General features: G+C 43.1%; 1 protein-coding gene across 1 annotated transcript in view; it reads left to right on the top strand.

The window, feature by feature from the left end:
* The first annotated feature begins 13,267 nt into the window (after positions 1-13,267).
* Positions 13,268-24,749, top strand: part of RSPO2 (R-spondin 2) — a 185,272-nt gene continuing 173,790 nt past the window's right edge. The window contains exon 1 of the mRNA XM_006892347.1: positions 13,268-13,361. Within this exon, the coding sequence (XP_006892409.1) occupies positions 13,268-13,361 (94 nt within the window). The remainder of the gene's footprint in view (positions 13,362-24,749) is intronic.

Below are 24,749 nucleotides of genomic sequence, written 5' to 3'. Positions count from 1 at the left end.
CTTGGAGTCAAGGATTCTGAAGCTTTGTCTGACATACTTTGGGTATGTTGCAAGGAGGGACTGGTCCTTGGAGAGGGACATCCTGTTTGGGAGAGTGGAGGGATGGCGCAGGAGACAAAGACCCTTGATGAGATGGATCAGTTCTGTGATTGGGGTGGTAGGAATGAGTGTGTCTGAGACGGCGAGGTTGGCACAGGATAGAATGGCGTTTAGGGCTTTGTACATAGGGCCCCTATGAGTTGCAAGCAACTCGATGGCACATAACAACAACAACAAGAAGAAGGCAAACTTTGAGCTGTGGTGCTGGAGAATTGTATTGAATATACCATGGACTGCTTGGAGAATAAACAGGTTCATCCTAGAGAGGGTGAGATCAGGCTGCTCCTTGGAGGCAAGGATTCTGAAGCTTCATCTGATATCCTTTGGACATGTTGCAGGGAGGGACCAGTCCTTGGAGAGGGATGTCAAGCTAGAGAGCGTGGAAGGACAGCCCAAGAGAGGAAGATGAGATGAGATGGATTGATTCAGTGATTGGTGTAATGGGGGTAGATGTGTCAGAGACAATAAGATTAACACAGGATAGAGCAGGGGTTAAGGCTGTTGTGTATAGGGTTGCTATGAGTCAAAGGTGACACATACAACAAGGCTAATTTGCTGAATATTTTCTGTCTGAAAAATCTCCATACATTTAAGATAACTGTTTTTTACCATAGGAGTTCAGATCATTTATAACCTTGCTGCATCCAACGTCAGCCCTCAGCTTTCTTCCCCACTCTGCGACTCAACTCACACCCCACCCTCTGTGCTTATGCTTTAATTTCTTGGAGAACTATTTAACTTTGTAATTATATGTCTTCCTTTTGCCAATACTTTTTCCTGAGATGCTCTTTCTTTCTCTGATAATATCCTACTTATCTTTCAAGACCTGGCTCATATGTCTGTGAAGCTTTTCTTGATAATCCCACAAAAGTACTAACCACTTTCTTTACAATTCAGATTTACCAATGTTGCAGTGGGGCTCTCAAATAAGGAAATGGGAGGGGCAGAATAAACCTTAAGGTCTTGGACTGAAAAGGCAAGTATCACAATGCAGTTTGAACTCTGATGCTGAGAAAGACTGGATGCTATGGGAATCTACTAGCAATTAGATCTCGGTTTCTAAGTCGGATTCTCTGTAAAAAGAAATCAGTCTTGGAGACTCTAGGGTTTGGACAGGAAGTACACATGATCAGTCTGGAGGTTGGACAATACAGTAAAAATATGCACTTAAGAATGCTGAGAGCATGTCAAAGAGATACAGAAGCCAGTGCAAGTCTCTAGGTGGCTGATCCTGGAACAAATGGAGCATCATAATAAATACAATAATAGAAAAGAATCAACTGGACAAAATAAGAATTCATGGCACTATACTGATGGAATTAAGGAAGAGAGAAAACATCTTCAAATAGGAGAAACAGAAGATAATATCTTATTTATTTATTTACTTCATTTGGGTTATTTATTCCCAATTGGAATGTAAACTCCATAAGGCCAAATAGCTTGTTTTCCTTGTTGGAAAGGATTCTTGATTACCAGAATAAACAAATGTGTCTTGGAGGCAAGTGCAACCAAGGTACGTGCTCTTTAGAGACAAGGATGATGGAGATAAACTTTATCTCACATGCTTTAGGCATTCTGTTAGGAGAGGTCAGTCCTTGGAAGAAGACATCATACTTGGAAAGGTAGAGAGTCAGCATAATAGAGGAAGACCCTCAACAAGATGGTCTGAGACTTTAACAATGGTTTCAAGTATAATATCGATGGTGGTGATCGAAGATAAGGCAGGGTACAGATCTATAAAGAACCGAGTTCAGATGGGTCTGAGTTGACTCATTGGCACAACAACAACCAAATAGCCCACTCTACCCACAAGCCTTGGTCAGAAGATACACAACTCTAGCTCCATGAGTCAGCAAATCTAGCTCCTCTGTACGTGCCAGAATGTATCACCACTTGGTCAGCAAGATTCCTGCTTAAAAACACTTTCTTACTCCTTCAGCCAGGAAGCTCACTGCTCTGTCTCACAAGGGTCTTCTGGTTCTGTCACCTCTGCTGCCACTGTCTCTGCTCCTGCCTCTTGCCATTGTCTGGTGTTACAGCTATGTCTACCATGTCAAGGAGGTTCTGTGCAGTGATCGTGGGTCTCTTGGCTCTTTTTTCTTGATGATAATGTGAATTCTCCACTTCTCTACCTGTGAGAGGGCTCAGTTTGAACCTATCAGGGTGGCAAATCTTATCATTGACCAGGTTAGCATTCAATACACCATATTTGCATGGTCCACAAAAAGGCATCATGCAATTTACTTACAGTATTAGCAAACTATGCAGATCCTCTTGGTAGCCTACAAGGTCTTCACATAAGCGCAGCCCTACTCAGTCAGTAATTTGATGGAAATGACAATGATCATAGCTAGAAGAGTCATATTAAAGAATTTATTGGATGACAATTTATCGGATAATAAAGTTCAAGCTACAAATGTCACCTATTTGAGTTTATAAATCTGCCTTTTCAAGCTCTTATTTTTAAGTAGAAGCAAATATACCCTAAGCAAAGAATTATATTTAAAAGCCTCAAATATGAAAAATAAAGATCAGAATAAAAAAATGAAAATTACAAATTAGATTATGCAGAAATTTTATCAGAGTTTCCAGTCTATGGAAAACTAAGAAGCACGATTGCCATTCATTCCATAATGAAAACCTATGAAAGGCAGGAGAGTATTGTCCGATACAGTTGTCAGGAGATGAGGCCCTCAGGTTGGAAGACACTTTAAGTATTATTATGGAAGAGCTGCCACCTTAAAATAGCGTTTACCTTAATGACACAGATGGAGTAAAGTTTTCACTCAGTTAAAAACCTTCATTTACTAATGTGGCACAACCCAAAAGGAGGAGAAATGGTTGCAAGCATACCTTAATAACTGGGATGCACGAAATTAAAATCGAGAAACTGTAAATGGAATGCCTAAAGACTGATATACTAGGCATCAATGAGGTAAAATGGACCAGTATTGGCCATTTTGAGTAGGAGAATCACACGGCCCTCTTGGAAGAGGAATGGTGTCACAATCATTGTAGAAAAGAACATTTCAAGCTCTATCCTGAAGCACAGGGCTGTGAGCGATAGGGTAACAACCATAACTGCCATTTATCTTACCTCATTAGTATCAGAGAGGTTGGGATTCAGAACACAGGATAATTACATCAGATCACAAAATGGAGGAAAATGATGTAAATTAGGACATGATAAATTTACACATTGGAGGAGTTGAATCCATAATAATAACCAGTAAAGTCTTACTTGATTTTTATAAATTTTTCCTTTTTTTAAAAAAAAATTGTTATTTTAACAAAAGTTTACAGAAACCTTGAATTTCCAATCATTGTTGCACATTTTCCTCCCTACCCCTTACTTACCTGATTAAAACAAGCATGGAAGCAGGAGTGGCATCCACTTCTGAAATGGCTTGCCTCCAGAAATTCTATGAATAGTGCTCAGACCTTTTGTTCATAGTGTCGCTATGAGTCGTCTACGATTCGACGGCACCTAACAACAACAACAACACAACCCCTTACTTGTTTTTTTAAACAGGAAATCTTTAGGCAATGTTTACAGACGCGATACTTGAGTTGCTGCACTAAGTGAGGGGTACAATGGGTAACAATCTCCTTCACTGCCCACTGGGTGGTATTAGTATGAATGTAGTTTCAAAAGTGGAGATGAAGCCACTTCTCACTTTACCTTGCTGCTCGTTTCCCAGGAAGGATTCTGCCCTTGTCTTTGGCCCCTGGAGCGTTGTCAGTGGCTCACAAGGTAAATGGATGTCATCCTACCAACACGCTGCCCACAAAGCTCATCCCTGACCTTGTGCGCCCAGGGCTAGGTTGCAGATTATACTTCAAAAGAACTGCCAAACAGGCAGATGTCAGCCCCCGCTGGTTCTTCCAGCTCCTTTGGGTTCAGCAATACACAGAAATTACTTTCCAACCACTTGCTACGCATCTGAGAATTGGACAATGGATAAGGATGACAGAAGAAGATGCTGTTGAGCTGTGGTGCTGGAGAACAGCTCATGGGTGTTCAAATATCTCACGGGTGGCCAAAAGGACAAAAATGAATTCTTGGAAAAGGTGCAGCTAGAGTGCTCCTTGGAGGCAAGGATGAGGAAGCTTCGCCTCACATACTCTCACATTTTGTTAGGAGGGCTATGCCTTGGATATCGGCACCATGATTAGAAAGGTGGAGAGTCAGTGAGAGAGGAAGCTCTCCAATGAGATGCACTGACATGGTGATTGCGGCAACAAGCTCAAGAGTGTAATTGACGAGGATGGCACAGGACTGGACAGGGTTTAGAGCTGTTGTTTATAGGGTTGCTATGAAGCATACTTGACTTGATGGCACCTAACAACAATTTAAAAACTAAAATAAAAGTAGTAGGTCGGCAATGTGATGGATTCAGACAGTGGCTTCCACGGTGGCTTCATGCACAGTACAGACTGTAGGTGAGTCTCTGGACTGGGCCTGTGCTTGTTACGTTGCACATAGGGCTTCGAAGAGTCAGAGCCAACTCGGTTGCCACCCATGAAGAAAATCTCACAGAGAACGTATTTATCATTATAGATTCATGGTTGGTGGTGGTGTTCCAAGAGGCGCCTAAAGTGAGATCTGTGAGTGGTTCCAATCAGAAGCTTCTGGGACATGCAATCCTTTCAAGAGCAGAATGGTTTCAACAATCAGATTCGTAAGTGACTTCTGAAGTTCTAGGCTCTCACTGGGCTCCCTGCAGGGGCTTTAAATCGAGCACATCAGGCCTAGTTAATATCAGACCACCAGGTGGTCCTTTTTGATTCGTTTAATTCCCTCTCATTATCCGCAGGTGTAATCCTGCTCTCAAGGATCCAGAATGAAGGCCAGATGGTTTTTCTGGACCTTGTTGTTGTGGACTGACTCAGAGCTGACCATCTGGTGGGTTTTCAGAGGTAGTTAATTGCACGGAAAGAGACTGCCCATCCTTCTAGTGGCCTCAAACTGTGTGTCCTCGGTATTGCAGCGCAGCTTCTTGCTATGAGGCCACCAGAGATATAATAATAATAATAAGCCTCTAATTCCCAACGTAAGTCAGATCACAGCCTCGAGGACGATAGATCTCTTGAGAAAAGACCCTTCATTTTGAATGTGTCTCCACGTCAACTGCTCTAGAACTTGGATCCATTTGCCCAGGTTACTGTGTTTGAGTCATGGCAAATAGGCAGATTTCTTTGTTACCTGGTGACGTCGAGTCATGTCGAACTCATAGTGACCCTCCTTCTGCTTCTGAAGGCTGTAAAGCTTAACAGGAGGAGACTGTGGGTTCAAACTGCTGGCCTCATTTTTCTCCCAATAAGTAGCTGGTCGATTTGGATGGCTGAGCTTCTGGCTAACACAATGTTTAACCCACTGAACCACCGAGGCTCTGACCAATTATTTAGGAGAGGTATATTTATTTCATATATTCAATCTAACACTCAGTGATGTCGAGTTGGAACAGACCCATAGCTGACCCTTGAGTGGGTTTTCAGAGCTCATAAATTGCACTGCAAGACAGACAGTCCATTTTTCTCTCTCAGATCTCCGGTGGGTCCGGACTGCCTGAGCGGTGCCATCTTTGTATTAGCAGTGCAATAACCTAACCAGGAGGCCATAAATGTTTCCTGAAAAAGGTTTTGGGAAACTGTTTCCTGCTCTTGGGGATTACCACCCTACAAGCATAGTTAGAATTGCCATTCTATCCATATTAACAAAACTGGACCCTAATTCTTAAAATAGCCGCAAGTTATTGTCTCCCATAGTTAGTGGGCTGAAGCGGTACTTCCTTCCAGCAGCCACAACCACATTCCACACAAATGCAGATGGCACACTAGTTCAACAGAATTCAAGGTCTACAAGATTTAAAAAGGGAAATACTTTTAAGAAACTTTATGTCAGATCTGGAGTTTTCTCTTCTGAGCTGATAGAGGTTGGACTTCCTTTGAAGCCAACAGAACGGCTCCCTGGATCTCTTCCAATGGGGAAGAAGAACAAATTGAGAATTTTGTCTTATCACATTAGTCTACAGAAGAGGTCTCAAGTGGTAGAACACAGTATTAACATTTGGAGAAGTCAAATATTTACACATTTTTCAAATGTTAAATAAGTGATTATGATGTTGCCTTTAAAAACAATGAATTAGCCTAGATAAGGACTGACCAGTGACCTTGCTGAAGATCTTTCATATCAATTAATTTGATGACTTCATGAAAAATATTATAAATGAACATAGACTATCACATGCAACAGGGAAATGGACATTCTGCTTATATTTAACAGGAAGAAAATCACACTATCAATACTGACGTAATGACACAAAATGCCAGAATTTGCTCCAAAGTCATTAAAGGATAAATTCTAGACTGGAAGTATAATATCAACAAATACCAACAATGAGTACAAAGACTGTGGGAAACTCTAAGTCTGAAAGTATGAGGTGAACATCTGATAACATACAAGACAAGAATCTATTAGCTAATGAAAATGAGAGTCAATGTCAAAATCCACCAAATCTTTGACTGTAAATGCTAAATCAGGAAAGATTTGGAAACATTTCAAGTCTATACGACTGTAGCTTGTGGCTACATCGCACTACTAAGTGTCAAGATAGGCACTTCCCGCTGGGAGGTGGATTGAGTTCTCATGTCACCCCTGTGCCAGGCTCTCCAGCAGCAAACCATCTTCCCTCTGGTGACCCTAGCTATGTCCAGTGGCAAATCATCTTCCCTCTGGTGACCCTAGCCACCTCACCTGGAGGTAGGAGACTTACCAGTTAAAGGTGTCCTGTCCCTTTTAGACTTCCACATAGGCAGATACTAGCTGCAAACTAGGCGAGCCCACATAATGCCCCACCATTCTGTCCTGCTGGCCACGGTTTCAAGCCTGACTTCCTAGTTCAGGGGTCCCCTAATTTGACATACTGGAGTTCACTACCTATATATGTTCAGTAATTCCTCGATGTGACCAACACAATTTCACAGAGCAGCATTCATACTTACAGATATCTGCTTACAACAACAAAAAAGGCTACGTACAATGTGGTAGACTCAGGACAGGTCCGGGCAGGAATCCCAGCAAAGAACAATCATGCCCTCCTGGAGTGAGTGCTGGATTTGAACTTGAGAACTTTCAGTTATCAGGGGGTAACTCTGCACCCTTTCATAGGCTTACTTCTAGCCATTTTTTTTTCTTTAGGTGGTGATTGTAATTGCTGGTTTCCTAATTTACTTTCCCAAATTTCTCTTGGGTAAGGAGCTGCACTACCAAGCCAAAGGCAGGCAGGAAGAATCCACTAGCTGCTCTTTCCCTGTAGGAGAAAGATGAGTAAGCTCCTTGTGTATGATTTACAGCCTCTGAAAACCCTCTGGAGGGTTAGCTATGGGTCATTCTCGACCAGGAAGCACATAACGACAGAGTAAGACGATGGATCCATTTGATTTCTATGTGTTGATCTTGTACTCTGTCAGTATGCAGAATCCTTCTTTTAGGTGCACTAGCATTCTTGTAGAATCTCTGGGATTTTCCATGTAAAGAATCATACTGTCTGTGAATAGATTTTGTATGCCCTTGGTAAGGATTGGATTTTTAAACTGTGAGAAGGCATTCCATGTCAGAAAAAGGTAAAATTTATAACATTATCCTCATCTCTTGACCTCAGTTAACCTTCTCTAATATCATCAAGTTTTATGGAGTCAATCTTATCACTATGATTTCCTGTAAATAAAAACCATTTGAAAAGCTGCTTTAAGGAGAGTACCACCCCAACCTCAGTTTCCAGAAAAAAGTACACGTTCCAAAAGAGAGAAACTATTCCAAAATAGGGAGACTGTGATCTTTGAGCCTCAACAACAACACATTCAGAGTTTAGAAATGAAAAGAAGCAGAGATATGGGATTAAAGTTAATGATAGTTTAGGATACAACCAGGGTTGTATTTTTTAGTAGCAAGCACATTCCTGGGTTCCTGAAATCAAGAGAAATATTCAGTGAATGGGGGGGGGGGGAAATCAGTGTGTTATCACAAATTAGCCCTAGATATTTTAAGTGCGAGACTCTAAGCACTCTGAGAACTTAGTGTGACTTAGAATTTTTAGTCTGACTGTGATTCCTTTGTAAAAAAGGAGGGATAGATTGGGAGTGAGCAAAAGAAGGAAGGCAATAACAACCAAACCAAGATAAAATGAGGCTTCTTCCATTTTTCCAGTGTTTATTCTTGTCTTATTAAGCTCTCATCTATGTCTCTGTAATGTTCTCAAATTGCATATGACTCTGAGATGCTCTCAGTTACGTATGATCTCATAATGCTGCCTAATCACATATGATTGTCATGCATGTTTTCTGACTCTCTACATGTGTAAGACACTTGTAAGGTATAGTTAGAAACAGAATTTCTGGACTTGGATAGATAACAGTGAAGTAACAGTAAACAATGTCTCTAGAACATACCTTTTTACTGTTGTTAAGTGACAGGGAGTCACCTGCAACTCACAGCGACTCTATGTACAACAGCTCTGAAGCCTGTCCTGTCCTAAGTCAGTTTCACTGGCTCTGACACACCTACTCCCACTGCCCCAGTTACTGTGTCAATCCATCTCCAGGCCTTCCTCTTCTGTGTTGCCCCTCAACCCTTTCAAGCATCATGTCCTTCTGGCCATGTGCTCGAAGTACGTGAGATGGAGCTTAAAAATCCTAGCCTCCAAGGAGAAAGTTGGCTTCACCCTCTTTAAGACAGATCTGTTTGTTCTCTTGGCAGTCCAAGTAGTATGCTCAAGACTCTTCTCCAGCACCACAACTCAAAGGCATCTATTCTTCTGTCATCCTTAATCATTGTCCAGCTCTCTGATGCATAGCAAGTAATTGTGAAGATCATGGCCTGGATCAGGCGCACCTTAGTCTCTAGAATGACACTGTTGCTTCTCAATATTCTGGAGAGGTTCCTGACAGCAGCTTTTTCTAGTGCAATTTGTCTTTTGATTTCCTGACTGCTGGTTCCAAGAGTGTTGATTGTGGAGCCAAAGAGGCTGAAATTGTACCTTTTTAGTGCAATAAAAAACATACACCCAGTACCACTGAGTTGATTCTGACTGACAGAAACCCTTCATTGAGTGTCCAACGCTGTAAATCTTTATGGGAAGAGACTTTCTCCCACAGAGCAACTGGTAGATTCAAGGCACTGACCCTTCCTCCAGTAGCCCAACACCACCAGTGAACCTAGTTAAATTCTTCCATGGTTGCCATGAGATTCAGTGTATAATAAGGACCTCCTTAATTTCTAATCTTGAAGAAAGATGCAATCGTGTACTATTTTTTTTTTTCACCTGGAGGAAGGAATGTAACACATCAGCCTTGCCTAAGCAGACCATCATCTTGTGCTTTATTGTATGAAGCTAACAAGGGAAACATCACATACGAACCCGAATTTCTGTCCATACACTGAGAGGAGGCCCTCTCAAGACTATGTTCTTAAGAGCCAGCTAGGATCCGGCCCACTGCATCCAACCCAGAATGCTAGCTATGGGGAGGGGTTTCCTCTGCGTCCCAGATGTGGCAGAGAACAGCCTTTACTCTAGGGCAACATATTCAGGAGGAGACGTAAAGATCTGGATTTGAACCACGGAATCAGCACTGTAGTAGTTCATTCTGAAATCTAATGTAGTGGCCTGCCATAAGTACCTCGCAACAAGCTAAACGAGCTTATTTAGGTCAAACTCACACTTGTGTTTTCTTAAAATGAAATTTTGAGAACATAAATGTATTAATCTGTCTTGCTCATAAGCAGTGATAAAATTTTTCTTCATGAACTGGACCAAGCGTGGGGCTAGTGTTTCTCTAAACGGGAAACAAGCTATCTAGTTTAAAAGAAAAAAAAAAGTCAAATGCACAATCCAAATGACTACAACTTTGGAAAGTCAATTTTGAAGAGAAAATGTTGACTGACATAGCCTCCCATATGTCTACATGGAGAGAAAATTATGAGTTTGTTCTGATTACTTGTTAGTTTTGATAGCAAACTCTGTGATGTTGTTGTTAGGTGTTGTTGTGTCAGAAAACTGACTGTAACTAAAACACCAGGAGGGTGGTATTAAGCTTACTCACTGCTGTTGGGTAAGAACTTACTCACAGCTGATGTTCCAGCAGGTCTTCAGAAACAAGAAATCCCTCAGAAGGAGAGACTCCCCATCTTTCTCCCGTGGGGCAGCTGGTGGTTGTGAACAACCTGTCTTTGGGTTGGTAGTACCTCTCCTTATCCACTTGCCACTGGAGCTTCCCAGGACATGGTAAAAGGGAAATGAATCCTTGCTTAAGTTCCTGAAAATGCTGCTGAAAAAAATAGATCATACATGGTTAATGACAGAGAAGAACTAACTTTGTGGTGTGTTTACTTATTTATTTTTATGATATTCTTCCAATATCCTAAAGGACACTGGAAATCTTTGAATGGATCTCAAAACTATGTGAAAGTAGAAGGCTTATTTAAATAATACCCTTTACACCCCTTCCATCGGTTGAATTCTTTTGTAAGTGCAGTAAATTTAGTTTGCATTTGTTGGGGGAGGCTGTACTTCCAAAGGCGGGGGATTGTATTAGCTGGTCTATGGAGTCATCATAGCAGTTGCCTGTCCACTCAGTAGGCTGAAAAGTGTAAAATCAACTCCAAATCTGTGATAAAAAGCAAGGATCCAGAAATTAGAGAAACAGGTCAAATTTTTCCTCTGCAATGTGCTCTGTGCACGGTGGGCCAGTCTCTGAGGCTCAATTTTCTTATCTATGAAATGGGACTGTTTGACTCAGATTCTCTTGGAATTCTCATGCATGCATAAAAGGGAAGGCACTGAAATTGTTGCCCATAAAACTCACTATATAATAGCAAAGCTTGTAGAACAGTATGGATAAGAAATAAACATGATCATTCTAACACTGAGTCTGTGTAACTGTTGCAAGCTGCCAGCTTCTTGTGATTTATGAACAACTTCTGAAACTGTAGGCATTGAAAGGAGAATTTAAATGAGAATTTAAATAGTGTAATATGATGATATCAGTGATCTTTTATGATGATTTAATAGGGAACACTGGTGGCCTAGTGGCAAGAAGCTGCGCTGCAATCCTGAAGGAATGTGGTTTGAGTCCTCCTGTGTGATTAACTGCCTCTGAAGAGTCACCAGACAAAGGGTCAGCTATGCCTCAACTCGGACTCAATGGTCGACAGCAGCAGCAGCAGCAACAACAACATGATTATTTAAAAAGATAATTTAAACAGTGTAATATGGCGTATTAATACGGGAAATGATCCAAACCTGACGCTCTAGCGGTTTTTCAGAGGCAGTAAATAGCCTGAGAGGAGATTGCTCATCTCCCTCGGAGCAGCTGGTGGATTTGAACCACATGCTTTTGAGACTGCAGCTCAGCTTCTTACCACTAGACCATCAGAACTCCCCTTTAAATATTATTAAAAAGAGTATTTCCTTATACTGAAGGCACTTCCAATTGACTTAGTGTGACCTGGGAAGAGGAAGGATAGGAATGAGAAATATTTCAAAGAAAGTGGGTCTTTCTTTAAGGAAACAAAGTTGCAATTTCTTTAGGAATGCAAGCAAGGGACACCAGGATGTGCTTTTTTGGTTTTGGGACGTTTTCCTGGATGTAAAACCAAGTGAAGAAGTAGCACTTTGAGGATAAGCAAAAACTATTGGGAATCCACTTTTCACTCTCTAAACTGAGAGCAGGCTCTTATCTCAGCTTTCCTAACAGCTTTCCCATAAAACAGAGCGTCAAGACAGAAATTACAAAGTGGCCGAGGTGTGGCATCTCTCTGGACGTGGCTCAAGTTTAAACCCTGCTGGTCAGATGGAGGCAGCATTTCTGGCTGGTAGCTTGAGAAGGAAGGTCTGCGAGAAGCCATCTGTCAGTCAGATCCCGCAACAGGAAAGTGGCGATGGGGTTGGGTAGCGACTCGTGAGCGCCCACGAGGAAGCTCTGGGGATGAAGAGAGAGCTGGGTTGTTCTGGGGTCAAGCACTGACAGGCGGCACGTCACTGCAGCTACTTCTGGAAAAGCCCAGAGGGTATTCAGATGCAGTTAAATTCGCTCCAGGCACTCAGCGTTCTTTAGGACCTCTGGGAAACCCGAGCGTTTCTAGCTTTAGGACCCAGGAACTCCGCGGCAGCGCAGACTTGGATGCTTTGGGCCACAGCACCACCTACTTATAGAAGCATCCCGAGCCACAACCCGCCAGCATCTCCATCGGAAATTGCGCTCGCCACAGCCCCTCGGCCTCCGGGGAGCGCTGTCTTCCCCCAGCGTGCAAAGACAGAAAGCTTGACGTTAGCCGTGAAGTGGTGAGGTGAGCACGGGAGGCGGCAGGATTGGCGAGGGGCGCAGACACCCTGAGCGGGCGCGTCCCGAGCGGGCATCCGACTCACCAGCTGGGAAGCAGCATCCCTGTAGCTGCGGACCCGCCCGCCCGGCTCCGCGCAGCTCCGGCCCCGGCGCCGCCGGCTCTGCAGACTTTCCAGGCGCGCCCAGCCCGGGGCTGCCGGCAGGATCGTGGAGCTGCCTGGCGCTACCCGCGCGTCTCGGCAAACTTTTCCTCAGCCCACGTGCTAGCTAGCGGCGCAGCGCCTAGGCACGCCGCGCCGCCGGAGACGTACGTGCGCACTGTAAGCGCCCTGCCACCCCGCGACGCTCGGGGACCCCCACCGTGGGAGCCGGGAGAGCGCCGTTCACCCTGCGCCCTCGGTGTCCCGGCCGAAGCGCCCGCGGGCAGCCTTTTCCGCGTCCGCTCCCTGGCCCTGGAGAGGTTGCTAATTCACTGATTGTAATCACCTTCCTCTCCAAGTCGCCAGCAGCTGTGCGCCGGGTTAAACGGCTCCGCGGCGTGTGCCAGGCGGTGGACTCGGTCCCGCTCCCCCGCGTCTTGGAGTTGGGACACCCCCGGCGCCGCAGCCTCCTTGGGGCGCTCTCCACCACCCCCACCCACCTTGTGTCTCGCCCCTCGTCTGGCAGGTTCGCTGTGGAGAGATGCTGGTGCGGCTACACTGACCAGGTCGGTCCACGGGCGAACGGCGCTTGCCTCTCGGCGGACTCTCCAGAGCGCCCCGCTTCTCGCAAGAGCCCCGCAGTTCCCCGACTTTGAGAGGCGTCTCTCCCCGACCCAACTGCCCAGATGCACTTTCGCCTCTTCTCCTTTGCCCTCATCATCCTGAACTGTATGGATTACAGCCATTGCCAAGGCAACCGATGGAGACGCAGCAAGCGAGGTGGGTCTCAGTTTTGCGGGAGGTGCGTGGGGGCTGGGGCTGAGGGGCGCGGCGCTCACGTGCCGGGAGCTGCCTGGGTCTCCGCCTGGCAGCTCCGTGCCTCTACCCTCGCTCGGGGCACCGCCGACCCGGGCTCTCAACCCTGTTGTGTGGCCGCCCGCCGGCCAGGCGACCAGGAGCGTGACGCGCAGACGGTGCAGCCGCACGGGGCGGAATCGTGCCTGTCCACACCCACGTTCGCGGAAGCGCCTCCACTCTCACACACATCTCTCTTTAGGTCCCATTTCTTACCTGCTCCCTCCCTCCTTTCCCTCTCCTAGTTCACACTCTTTTTATTCTTTTGTTAATTTTGGTTTTCTTACATGTGTTCCCTGCAGCAAGTCTGTTTCTCCCTCCCTCCCCCAACCACGTTGCGCCCTAAATCGTAGCCTAGGCTGTCAAGGACCTGGCTTCTGCCAAGCGCACGTGCATGTGTGTCGGGGATGGTAATTAGGGTTGTAGTAGTTGTGTGCCGTGGAGTCAGGACCGGCTCCTCGGCGACCCTCTACAGGCAGTAAATCGCACGGGGTGTGGGCTCATCTTTCTCTGCCAGAACGGTTGGCGGATTTGAACTGTTATTCTTTGGGTTGACAGCGCCCTAGAGCGCTGGGTCACCAGAGCCCCCCACAAGGCAGAGGACCTGCATTTCCAAGGACAGGGCCACATTGTTCCCTAAAGACCTGAGACTAGATGGGATGATGTAGGATATTGAACTTTTACCATTTGAGTGGCAACTCGCGCGCTCGTTTTCTGGGAAGCGTTCCCATGAAAAGTGGTGTTTAGAGATGGTCCGCCGCTGTACCTTCCATTTGCTTCTTCAAAGCACCTATTTCTCGGTGAGAGTGGTTTCAGTTGCCAATTAAATTCACTTGAGGCTTTTCAGCCGCCTTCTCTTCCATCAGTTACATGCAGGAAGAGGAATGGAAACCTCCAGAAAGATTTCAGAGAGCTAGCTTTTCTGCAGATTTCTTGTGCGCCTCCCCCCCCCCCCCCCTTTTCGAGTTTTGCGGGAGCTGCATCTAATCCAGCCGCATTTTAGAAGGACTGCTAGACATAACTAAATCTGGAAGATTTAAGCATAAACCCGAGACACCCACACACTCTTGCATTACTTGTGCATGTAAGGTGCGCAGCCGCCACCCCTGGCAAGTCTGGTGAGCGCTCTCCAGTCCTTGGGCTTTTTGCGCGCTTGGAGTATGTTTGCGGGTTCAATTCATCTCCATTTTCCTGGGATAGGAACGTCCCCCTTGACCTGTGAGATGATTCGTTTAAAGCTCCCTTTATGGAGTCTCTGGTCTTGCATTCAGATTTTGGAGAAGGCCTGTCACAGCTTTCTATCTTGATGGTGTTTTAAGATGTCCTTAAGTTCTTCTCACCTGTAGCCAGGGCTCATGGTTGATGGCCCAAGGGCAAAGCTTAAGCTGTCTGGTGATGTGCGATTTCTTGTAATAACCTCTGTTTTCCAGTTGACAACAACGTGGATCTAGAGTTAATAAAACAGAGCTCTTCCATCCGCTGTCCTCTTTCTGACATTTGGAAAATGCTGTTTTCTTTCAGAAATTATTTCATATAAAAATACTAGGAAGACATTTCTTCCCAGAGGTCATGAGTGTTTGATACCGGTATTTGTCCTGGAAAAGACCCTTTTTCTCTCCTCGCCCCTCTTCTCCTATTAATAAACTCTCTTCCCCACACTAGTATGTTCTTTTGAGGTATCAGTCTGCAGAGCCGCAACTTTTGATTACAGTGTGGTTAAAAAGAGGCCTTAGCCCTCTGGTAAGCAGAGGCTACAGTCTGGTGCTAGAGCTGCAGTGTTTTAAGTTACGAAAGAAAAAGTGACCTAAAATCCTTTGCCAAGCTCTTGCTTGATTATTAGGTGGCATGCTAATTCAGTGGTCATTTTTCTTTTCCACGCTGCCAGCCGTGGTCTGTGTGTGGCTGAATGGAGGAGACATCCCAGGCCCCCAGGGTTAGTAGAAGTCAATGCAGAGATGCTGTTTGCTGGAGAATGACATTACAGCACTCCTGCGGCCAGAAGGGATACTGCACGCAATTCCCAGCTTTTCCATCTCCACAGATCTGCATATGCCTGCTTGGGTATCTGAGGCAAAATCTCCTTGTTTCAAAGCTTGCTTAAAGCAAAGTCTGTTGTAGCAATTGCCATCCACATCCCCAAGTGCTGACATTTGGAAACCCAACTCTGAAGTGTGCAGTAGTAACTTCTGCCAAACCGACCTTTCCTTTTAATCAAATTCAAATGCTTTCAAGTGCATGCAAATTGGTAAGGTGGTAAAAAAAAAAAATTATCAAAGTATTTGGGTTTGGATTCCCCCCCCCCTTTTCCTTTCTCAACAGATGTCCCTTTCCAAATCCCGAGTTTCTGTCTAATATAACTGTGGCCCTTAAAAGTGACCACACTATCTGTGCCAACAAAGGGTGCACTGTGTTTTTAATTAAAAGTGGAACTACTTAAAGGACTGGCTAGACAGTGTAGGGTGATAGTAGCTTTTCTGCTTTGCAAGGAAGCTTAAAGATTGCATTGTGAGAGTGTGGAAATGAATAGAGATCTAACTCAAGTTGTGTGAATTGTCCCTCTTCACAAACTTAAGCTGGTTTTAATTGATCTCATGTCCACTGATTGATCCTACACCAATTGTTGTGCCCACCGAACAACTGGCTTTCCCCAAAGAGGTTGATTTAAATTAGTTCCTTGGTGAATGCTTGACTACTCGCCAAATCACGTCAGCAGTGACAGTTGACATCTTAGAGCCCATTGTGGTACCAACATTTCCCTTTTCCTCTTTGTTTTGGGTAGTGGCAGTTAAATATTACTTTCTAGGAAGCGAAAGTGATTAGGACCTTAAAAAAGAGAAAGTGTTGTGGCTTAGAAGAGCAGTTATTTTCTTGGCTTTGTGCTAGGTTGGAGACAGCAGTGGTACCAGGATTGGTAGGTTAATGCCTGAGACCTTATTCCTTTTTTATTTTTTTCATATTCCATCTGCAAATAATCAAACCTTCACTGTGGAGCATTTTCAGAACTCCTTTGGCATTATGTTTAGTCTGCTCTATGATCTCAGATGCTCCGTAATATCATTTTCTTAATGAAATAAAATTCTTGGCAGAGATCAGATAATTTAGTCAGTTAAAATCAGTTGCATCCAGTCTGGACTAGAGAGAGCAAATATATCATTTAACTCTATGTTTTATTTCAAAATATAGCCAGTGGAGTGAGAAAATAGAATGCCAAACTTTGATACTTTTTGGACAAACTTTTTTATGGGGGACTATCCTAAACAGCAATTAGAACTCTTTCTTCTTCTCCTTTTGAAAATAAAGCCATAAATAAAAACTTCGTTTGATAATTGCTAATGTGGTCTGATGGAAGTAATTTTTTTTCATAATCCACAAGGAACCCTGCTATTTTTTGAAAACATGGTGGAACACTGATGTTTTGTCTGCAAGATAACAGTGGTAAAGACTGCTTGGATCCACTGTCTCCCTTCGAGGTTAGAGTCAGTCTTTGCTACCGCCAACTTCACTGCCTGCATCCACCTTGACATCTCTTAGACTTAGTTTATTTGTATGAGAAATGGGATGATTAGTTTGGGATCAGTAAACTACATTTGAGCCTGACTTTGCTGAAAGGTGAATTGGCCATTTGCAACTTCATCATTGTCTTCATGGACTTTCCTGAGCTTAATATATGTCGCCTCACCTTTTAGAGTTCATTCCGTTTGAATACCTAACAACATTAATGAGACATTTAGGGAAGCTTTTTGATGAAACTTTAAAAACAATTAACAGGGCTCTGAAACAGAATTTATTTTCCTGGGGGTCTGAGGATAGGAATGACAAGTGTTTCCTGCTCTTCGTAGCCTTTTCCATACTGAAGCTTCAGCTTCCTCTATTCGATCTCATTTTCACAAGATTAGATTTGGCTTATCTCATGAAACCAAAGTGCTTATGACAAATAGTGTGGTGTGTTTCTGGCAGCAGAGATGATTGGGGGTGGGGGGAAGAAACATTTTCTTTTAGAAGTTGCCTGACTACATGGATTTCTTATTTTTAAAGATTTAATGAAGAAATTGGGAGATATTTGTTTTTGTAAGTACTTTTAATATTCATTTATTTCTTGTGGCAGTCTTTCAAAATACAAAATGGCACATGGAACACATTAACCTACACTTAAGTGAAAAAGCTTCAAAATGCATTTTGTATGCTTGCTTTTGTAGGTTCCAAAGTATTTCAGAAAAGCTGATGTGATGTTTAACTTTGCAACATAAATATGTTCTTTCTTTTCTTTTGTTCTCCCCTTTTATGGATGGTTGTTTTTCTTTTCTTCCAGCATAATTCCACGAGTTTTTCTGGCCAGTGTTTTACTGGAGCAAGGAGGTCAGAAAGTTACTGTACCCAAAGCAACATCTTTTTTTTTTTTTGCTACTGATATTTGGAAGAGATTCAGAATAGGTGATGTCCCCCAGGCCTCCATTTAATTCTGGCCGACTTTATCTGCTTTTAAAATCTAGCTTGGGTAGAATCCAAGATTTGCAGAAATCACAAGTTGGAAATGACACTTCTAATTCCTTAATGCAAAACCAGCTCTTGATTTATTCAGAGATTGACCGGCCTGTTTATGGATTATCCAGCCTACTTTTACTTCTTTCCTTCCAACTGACCGCCTTTAAGCCTTTTTCTTTCTTTCTTTTTTTTTTTTTTTTGTCCTGGAAATAATCACTCTTGTGTCTCCTAAATCAAGAAAATAGGTGACAGACAAATTGTTTGATATAATGCCTAATTCCTGCTTTGCTAAATTGTTATGCCAAGCTTTGGGATGAAAAGAAAGCTTTAAATTATCTGTATTTTTAAAGACATTATGATACTAATTTTTTAAATTATCATCGGTAATCAAGGATTATCTCTAGAAAAGAAGTGATACTACTTGTTGTTGTGTTCCATTGAGACCCCATAGCTGTCCTTGGAGTGAGTTTTCAGAGGCAGGGAATTGTTGGGGTGGAGATTGCCTGTCTTTCTCCCACAGAACAACTGGTATATGCAAACCACATACCTTTGTATTGGCAGTGCAGTTCCTCACTGAGCCTCCAGAGTTCCCTCTGTGACACTTAACAGTGTGTGTGTGTAAAATGTACACGTATACTAAGAACTCTGTGTTCAAATCCACCAGCAGATCCATGGAAGAAAGATACTGCAATCTTTTCCTCAGTGATTTACAGCCTCCCAGCAATGTGCTGGAGTGTCCGTTGTGAGTTAGTCCCAATTTTAAGGCAATGAGTGAGTGATAATGTATATTATTAAGTAATAGGAAATACATAAATGTGTATATGTGTGTGTGTGTGTGTGTGTGTGTGTGTATGTATATATATATGTATAGGTGGAGCCTGGTGGCACAATGGTTAAGTGCTTGGCTGCTAAAAGAAAAGTGAGAGGTTTGACTGTTTACTGCTTCTTGGAAGAAAAGACCTGGTGAGGTGCTCCTGTAAGATTTTTTTTACAGCCTGTGGGAAGTTCAAGGGAGCTCTGGTGGTCTAGTCGTGAGAAACTCTGCTGCAGTTTCAAAGGTGCGTGTGGTTCGAATCCACCAGGTGCTTGGTGAGAGAAAGATGGACAGTCTCCTCTTGGGTGATTTACTGCCTCTGAAAACCTGCTGAAGGGTTAAGCGATGCATCTCTTTGCATCTGTTTGGACTCCGTGGCAGACAGCAACATGAGAGGGTCTGGACTGACATGGATGGTGGTCCTGGTTCACTGGGAACTGGAATCAGCGCATCTGGATCAAGTGGACAGCACACAATAACAACGATACATGTATACACAGAAGAAGAGATTATGCAAATGAGGATGGGGCGTCTTTTTTCATCCTCAAACCAGCTTCTACCAGCTGTATATACTCTCTACGGTAGAGCCTTCCCTAGAGAGGCTTTCACTGTTTTTCCTAGCACCCCACTGTTCCAATCCTAAAAAAACAAAATATTCCGTCACATATTGTGACGTATTGTGCTTCTTCCCCCTTTTCTTTGCTTCTGTCTTTGCTTTCTCTACTTAATGATCTCTTACTCTTGACTCTGGTACCCTTTCACCCCGCCCTCTGACGTGGCACCGGACGGGTGTTCTCTGTGGCCACGCCCAATCACTGGCTGGCCGGCTCCTCCCACTCCATTGCCCTCCTCTCTGACTTCTGGAGGATTCTCTGGCTAATGTGATGGAGCACACAAGAGCAATTATTACCTAACTTGGGAGGGACTGGAGAGCATTATGCTGAGTGAACTAACTCAGTCCCACAAGGATAAATATTGTATAAAACCATTATTGTAGAATTGAGTATAAGGATCCAGGAGGGGCGGGAGAGGCTGCAAGCAGAGGGATGTGATGTGCAGGGGCAGGGAATGGGGGGTGGGGTGGAATTAATCATTGGGTTGTACAGTGTGATGGCGCGGTGAGGGAAATGGAAAGAATTTGTTCAAATTTATATCTGCGTTTTGTAAGTAAACTAGTAGGAAAAAAATTGGAACGGACTCATAGCTGACACTCTGTTGGGTTGCTTGAGGCTGTAAATCACACAGGAGGAGACTGTTCAGCTTTCTCCAGAGGGACTCAAACTGCCAGAGAAGTAGGGCCCTTGGGTTAACATCACAGCTTCCTGCAGATATATCACCAGAGCTGCATGTTAGGTAAATTAGTAGGGAAGTGTTTACTGAGAGTTACTTAGTTGTGATTTTTGAGTAGTAAGTATAGCTCTGTGGACATGTTATTAGTAGAAATGTAGAAGATTGTTTCTAATATTAACAGTTTTGGTTTATAATGTCTTTCAGGAAAGGTCTGTGCTGTGCAGAGAACTACTTTAAATGGCCCTTTAACCACTCATGGTTTTGTAGTGATTGGGTGGCATTATGCAGATAAGGTGCTTATGATCCACCAAAGGGAATAGAGAGCCAATTAATATACCAAATAAGGTTCATGGCACCCTTCTGAGGGGTAGGCCTATGCAAATAAGGTGTATAGAATCCTAACAAAGGGCTTGAACACTTTTGCTATTTTGCTAGACTTAAGAAGAAGAAGAAAAAAAACCAAGCCAATTCCTGGGCAGAGGAGGACCTCAGAATCACCAAGGAAGAAAAGTCAGAGTGGAGCATCTTTCTAACCTCTGAGCTGAGAACCCTCTGTACCAGGAGGCAGATCTCTGTAATACCAGAGACATCATAGATGGTAATACGTGATAGCAAGTGAGACAAGTGGCAGCCTCAACACCAAAAGAGCTGTAGGAGATGGCATCCTGTTCCATGTAGTGAGAGCTTGAGCACCATTAGTCTAGAGACTTGCTGGTGGAATATGGTGCCTCTGGGCACTTGATAGAGCTAGGTTTGCTGACCCACAGAGCTGGAGAGCTGATGGCCTTGACTTGAGGCCAACTGGTGAATGGGGTGACTCTGTGCTCTTATCAGTGTAGGCGAAGAGGTTTGAAACACTTGTCTAAGCTGAGACCAGGCTGAGGGGCCTAAGAGACACTTTCCGGGAGACATAGCTGAGAAGAGGCTGTCCTGATAGAAGAGCTGTATCCTGAGTCATTCCTTAATTCTGAATTGTAACCTCTCCAAAATACTGAAGAGCAGTGATATTAGTTTGAAGACTAGGGTGCACCTGATACAGCCCGTGGTAGTCTCAGTCTGTTACACATCAGAGACTTGGACAATTAATATGGATTACAGAAAAAAAAAATTGATGCCTTTGAACTGTGCTGGAGAAGAGTACTAAAAATCTCATGGAGCGCCGAAAGAGTAAACAGATATGCCTTAGAAAAAGTACAGCTGGAGTGCTCCTAGGAGGCAAAGAGGGTGAAGCTTTATCTCTTATACCTTAGACATACGTCTATGTGAGGCTATTCCTTAGAAGGGACATCATGCTCGGGAAGATTATGGGTCAGTGAAGGAGAAGATGACACTTAAAGAGATGGATTGACATGATGACTTTCACAGTGAGCTTGACTGTGTCAGAAATGAGGAGAATGGCACAGGACAGGGCAGATTTCAGGTCAGCTCTTTATAGGGTCACTATGAGTCATACTCAACTTGATGGCACCTAACAACAACATCAACTTTCCTAGTAAACTTCTCGATCATGAATGTTACCTGTTATGAGTTCTGTGTTGCCATTGTAATGAATTATAGAACCCCGCTAGAGCGGAGAGTATTGTGGGAGGGAAAGATGGTGTAGGAATTGGTTGGAGAGAGGAGGCATATACGACTTCTGTTTTATAGTTATCAGTCTGAGCTGTTTATAATCTCTTTCCTTCCTCTGGCGAAGTTCGACAAGAAGGTCTGACAGTGTATTCATGCCATTATTTTCTTTATGTGACATACTTTTAAAAAAAATTTATCAGTTTGTATACAACATTCATATATATTGTGTTTTACACTCTTTCATTTACATTGTGTTTCATACAATCACATACATTGTGTTTTTGAACTTAATCCCCATTGAATTATGCCCACCATTTCCTTGTCTTTTCAGGTCCCTGCCAGATCTTTCCCATTTCTTTTATCCACTCTCCCTCCACCCACCAAACTGTGTGACCCTATGATTTCCTCCCTCCCCCTCCCATCCTTCCTCCTTCACTACTATCTCCCACCCCTTTCCTACTTGGATACCTTTACATTTTTGTACTCATACCATTCTTATAACTTGTGCTCCCCCCCCCCCAACATTTCACTATCCCTTTGAAGGAGGTGGTCAAAATTGGCTTGATTTATAAAAAGGTAGGTAGATGAGGAAAAGACTGAAGTTGTCATCAATTTCATTTTAATTGAATCCATCATCAACATACAATTACAACTGTTAAGAAGCCAAAAGATATGTTGCCTTGGGAAAATCAACTGTCAAGGACCTCTCCAAAGAGCAAGGATGTCAATTTAAAGACTAAGGTGAACTCAATCCAAGCCATGGTGTTTTCAGTTTCTTCCTATGCATGTGAAAGTTGGACAGTGATTAAGGATGTCAGAAGAATGAATGCCTTTGAATGTTGGTGGTGGAGAAGAGTACTGAGTATCTCCTGGACTGTCAGAAGAACAAATAAGTCTGTCATGGAGAAAGTGCAAGCATGAGGATCCTTAAATGCCAAGATGGTGAAACTTGGTCTCACATCCTTTGGGCATGTTGTCAGGAAGGGATGGTTCTTGGAAAAAGACATCACGCTGAGAAAGGTGGAGGGTCAGAGAAAGGAAGGTCCTTAACTGGATGGATTGGCATAGAAACTATGGTATTGAGCTTGAGCTTGGCAGGGATTGTCAGGATGGTGCCTCATAAAGCAAGATTCAAATCTGTTGTTTGTAGGGTCTTGGTGAGTTGTAGTTAATTTTATGATACCTCACAGGGAGCATGGGTGGCCTAGTGGCAAGAAGCTGTGCTGCAATCCCAAAGGTACTTGGTTCGAGGCCACCAGCTTCTCTGTGGGAGAAGGATAGACAATCTCCTCCTGTGCGATTAACTGTCTCTGAAAACCTGCTGTAGGGTCAGCTATGGGTTGATTCCAACTCGATAGTACATAACAATAGCAGTATAAGGAAGGTGAGCTGATCACTGAAATGTACGATTTTAAATGCTACCAGTTAATTGCAAGAGAGCTAGAAATAAAGTACTTTTTTTTTTTACTATGCTGACTTTTCTTGTACAAAGCACACTTCAACATCAACGTTCATTTAAAAAAATGATGTCACTCTGAAACCACTCAAGACCGCAGACTTTTATTGAGTCCCAGAATATCTTACAACTATATTTATGCTAATTAAGTAACTGATATTAAATAACTGAAGGCTGAGGGGATAGAATAATTGAGGTACAAGCCCTACGTGAGTTCTTGTAAAAAAATGCACACAAGGACCTCAGTGCTTTCAAGACTCTGAAACTCCGACAGCGGTTACTTTTATTGCTAAATGTATTTGATCGTTATTTTTGCATATATAAATTACAGGAACCTCTCTGCTCCTCTGATGAGAACCTATATATATATATAATATGTTTATGTCTGTGTGTGCTTCCATGCATTTTGGGGTGTGCTTGTTGTATATGTGGATTTTATGTATGTGTGTATTAAAACAGCATCTTGTACATGTCATTGGAGGTTCTCCACCATCTGACTATACCCCTTTCATTTCTAATGTTCTGCTACTTTAATAAAAGCCGAATAATCTACCCAGGTTAGGAAATAAGAGCTAATAAAGATACTCTTTTTACGTTAAAATGCATAGACTGTACCTATAGATGGCTTTTTCTTTAAACTAGTCATTTGAAGGAAAACTTGACAGTTTACTTAAAACCTTTCCATTTGTCACTAGCTGAAGGGTACGAAACGCATTTATGAAATAGTTTCACATGTAGGTATCATATCCGAGGTTTCTATGACTGAAAACGGACTCAGTGATGAGAGCAGCTCCAACATCAGCAAACAACAAATGACAGTTAACAACAGCCTGGTGTTTCCTAGCACTTCTTTGGAGCAAGATTTCTTAATTGGAGATCCAGAGATAGGCACCAAGGTTTTTGTGAGCGTCCTAAAATTAGAAGCAAAACATTAACTAGAGCTTTCCTTGAAATCTCAGTGGGTCCAGAGCTTTCCTTGAACAGATTAAGGAGCATTGTTTAAGGAAACAGGGGGTAGACTTTCTTCATTAGCATGGTGCCAAGTAGCTACTCCAAACTGATACAGGCCTCTCTTTCCAAGTTTATGTTTCTTCTGTGGTTTTCAGACATTTGGCACGCGTATACTTAACAAAGTGAGGCCAGAATGCCCAACATTTATTTCACCAAATTATTACTTGGCTAGCAATTTTTTAGTCCCAAAGACAGTAGTTAAATTTTTCTCTTCATCTTACCAAAACAGTTCATGGAAGGGGGGGAAAAAGGATATACCTTATAAGGACTTAAAAAAATCCACACCCAACCTTCTCCTTTGATCTAATGATTTTTAAAATATTCTTTAATTGTTGAGCTCAGGTTTACAAATCATGTTAGTTTTTCTGTAGAATCATTCATAGACCTTATGTCTTACAGCATTAATTGGCATTGGTTAACAGAATTATACTATCTGATCAACCCCATGTTGTGTATTGCCTTTCTATGGACTCAGTTTACCTATTTACTAATTTTTACTTCCCTCTCTTTCCTGTTACCCCTCCAAGATTGATTCCATGTGCAGACCTTTCCATAACTTTTTTAGAAGTGTTTCATTTCTTTTTTTATTGAGAAAATAATGAATGTTTATAGAGAACTTGGATTTCCATTCATTCATTGTTGCACATTTTTCTCCCTGTCCCCCTCCCCCTCAGTTCACTTTTCTCTTTGG

This window comes from Elephantulus edwardii, unplaced genomic scaffold, assembly GCF_000299155.1.
Source record: "Elephantulus edwardii isolate Elephantulus edwardi_28Jun2011 unplaced genomic scaffold, EleEdw1.0 scaffold00114, whole genome shotgun sequence".
Taxonomy (NCBI): Eukaryota; Metazoa; Chordata; class Mammalia; order Macroscelidea; family Macroscelididae; genus Elephantulus; species Elephantulus edwardii.
Note: the sequence above shows the minus strand (reverse complement) of the source record. Positions and strands in the feature narration are given on the sequence as shown.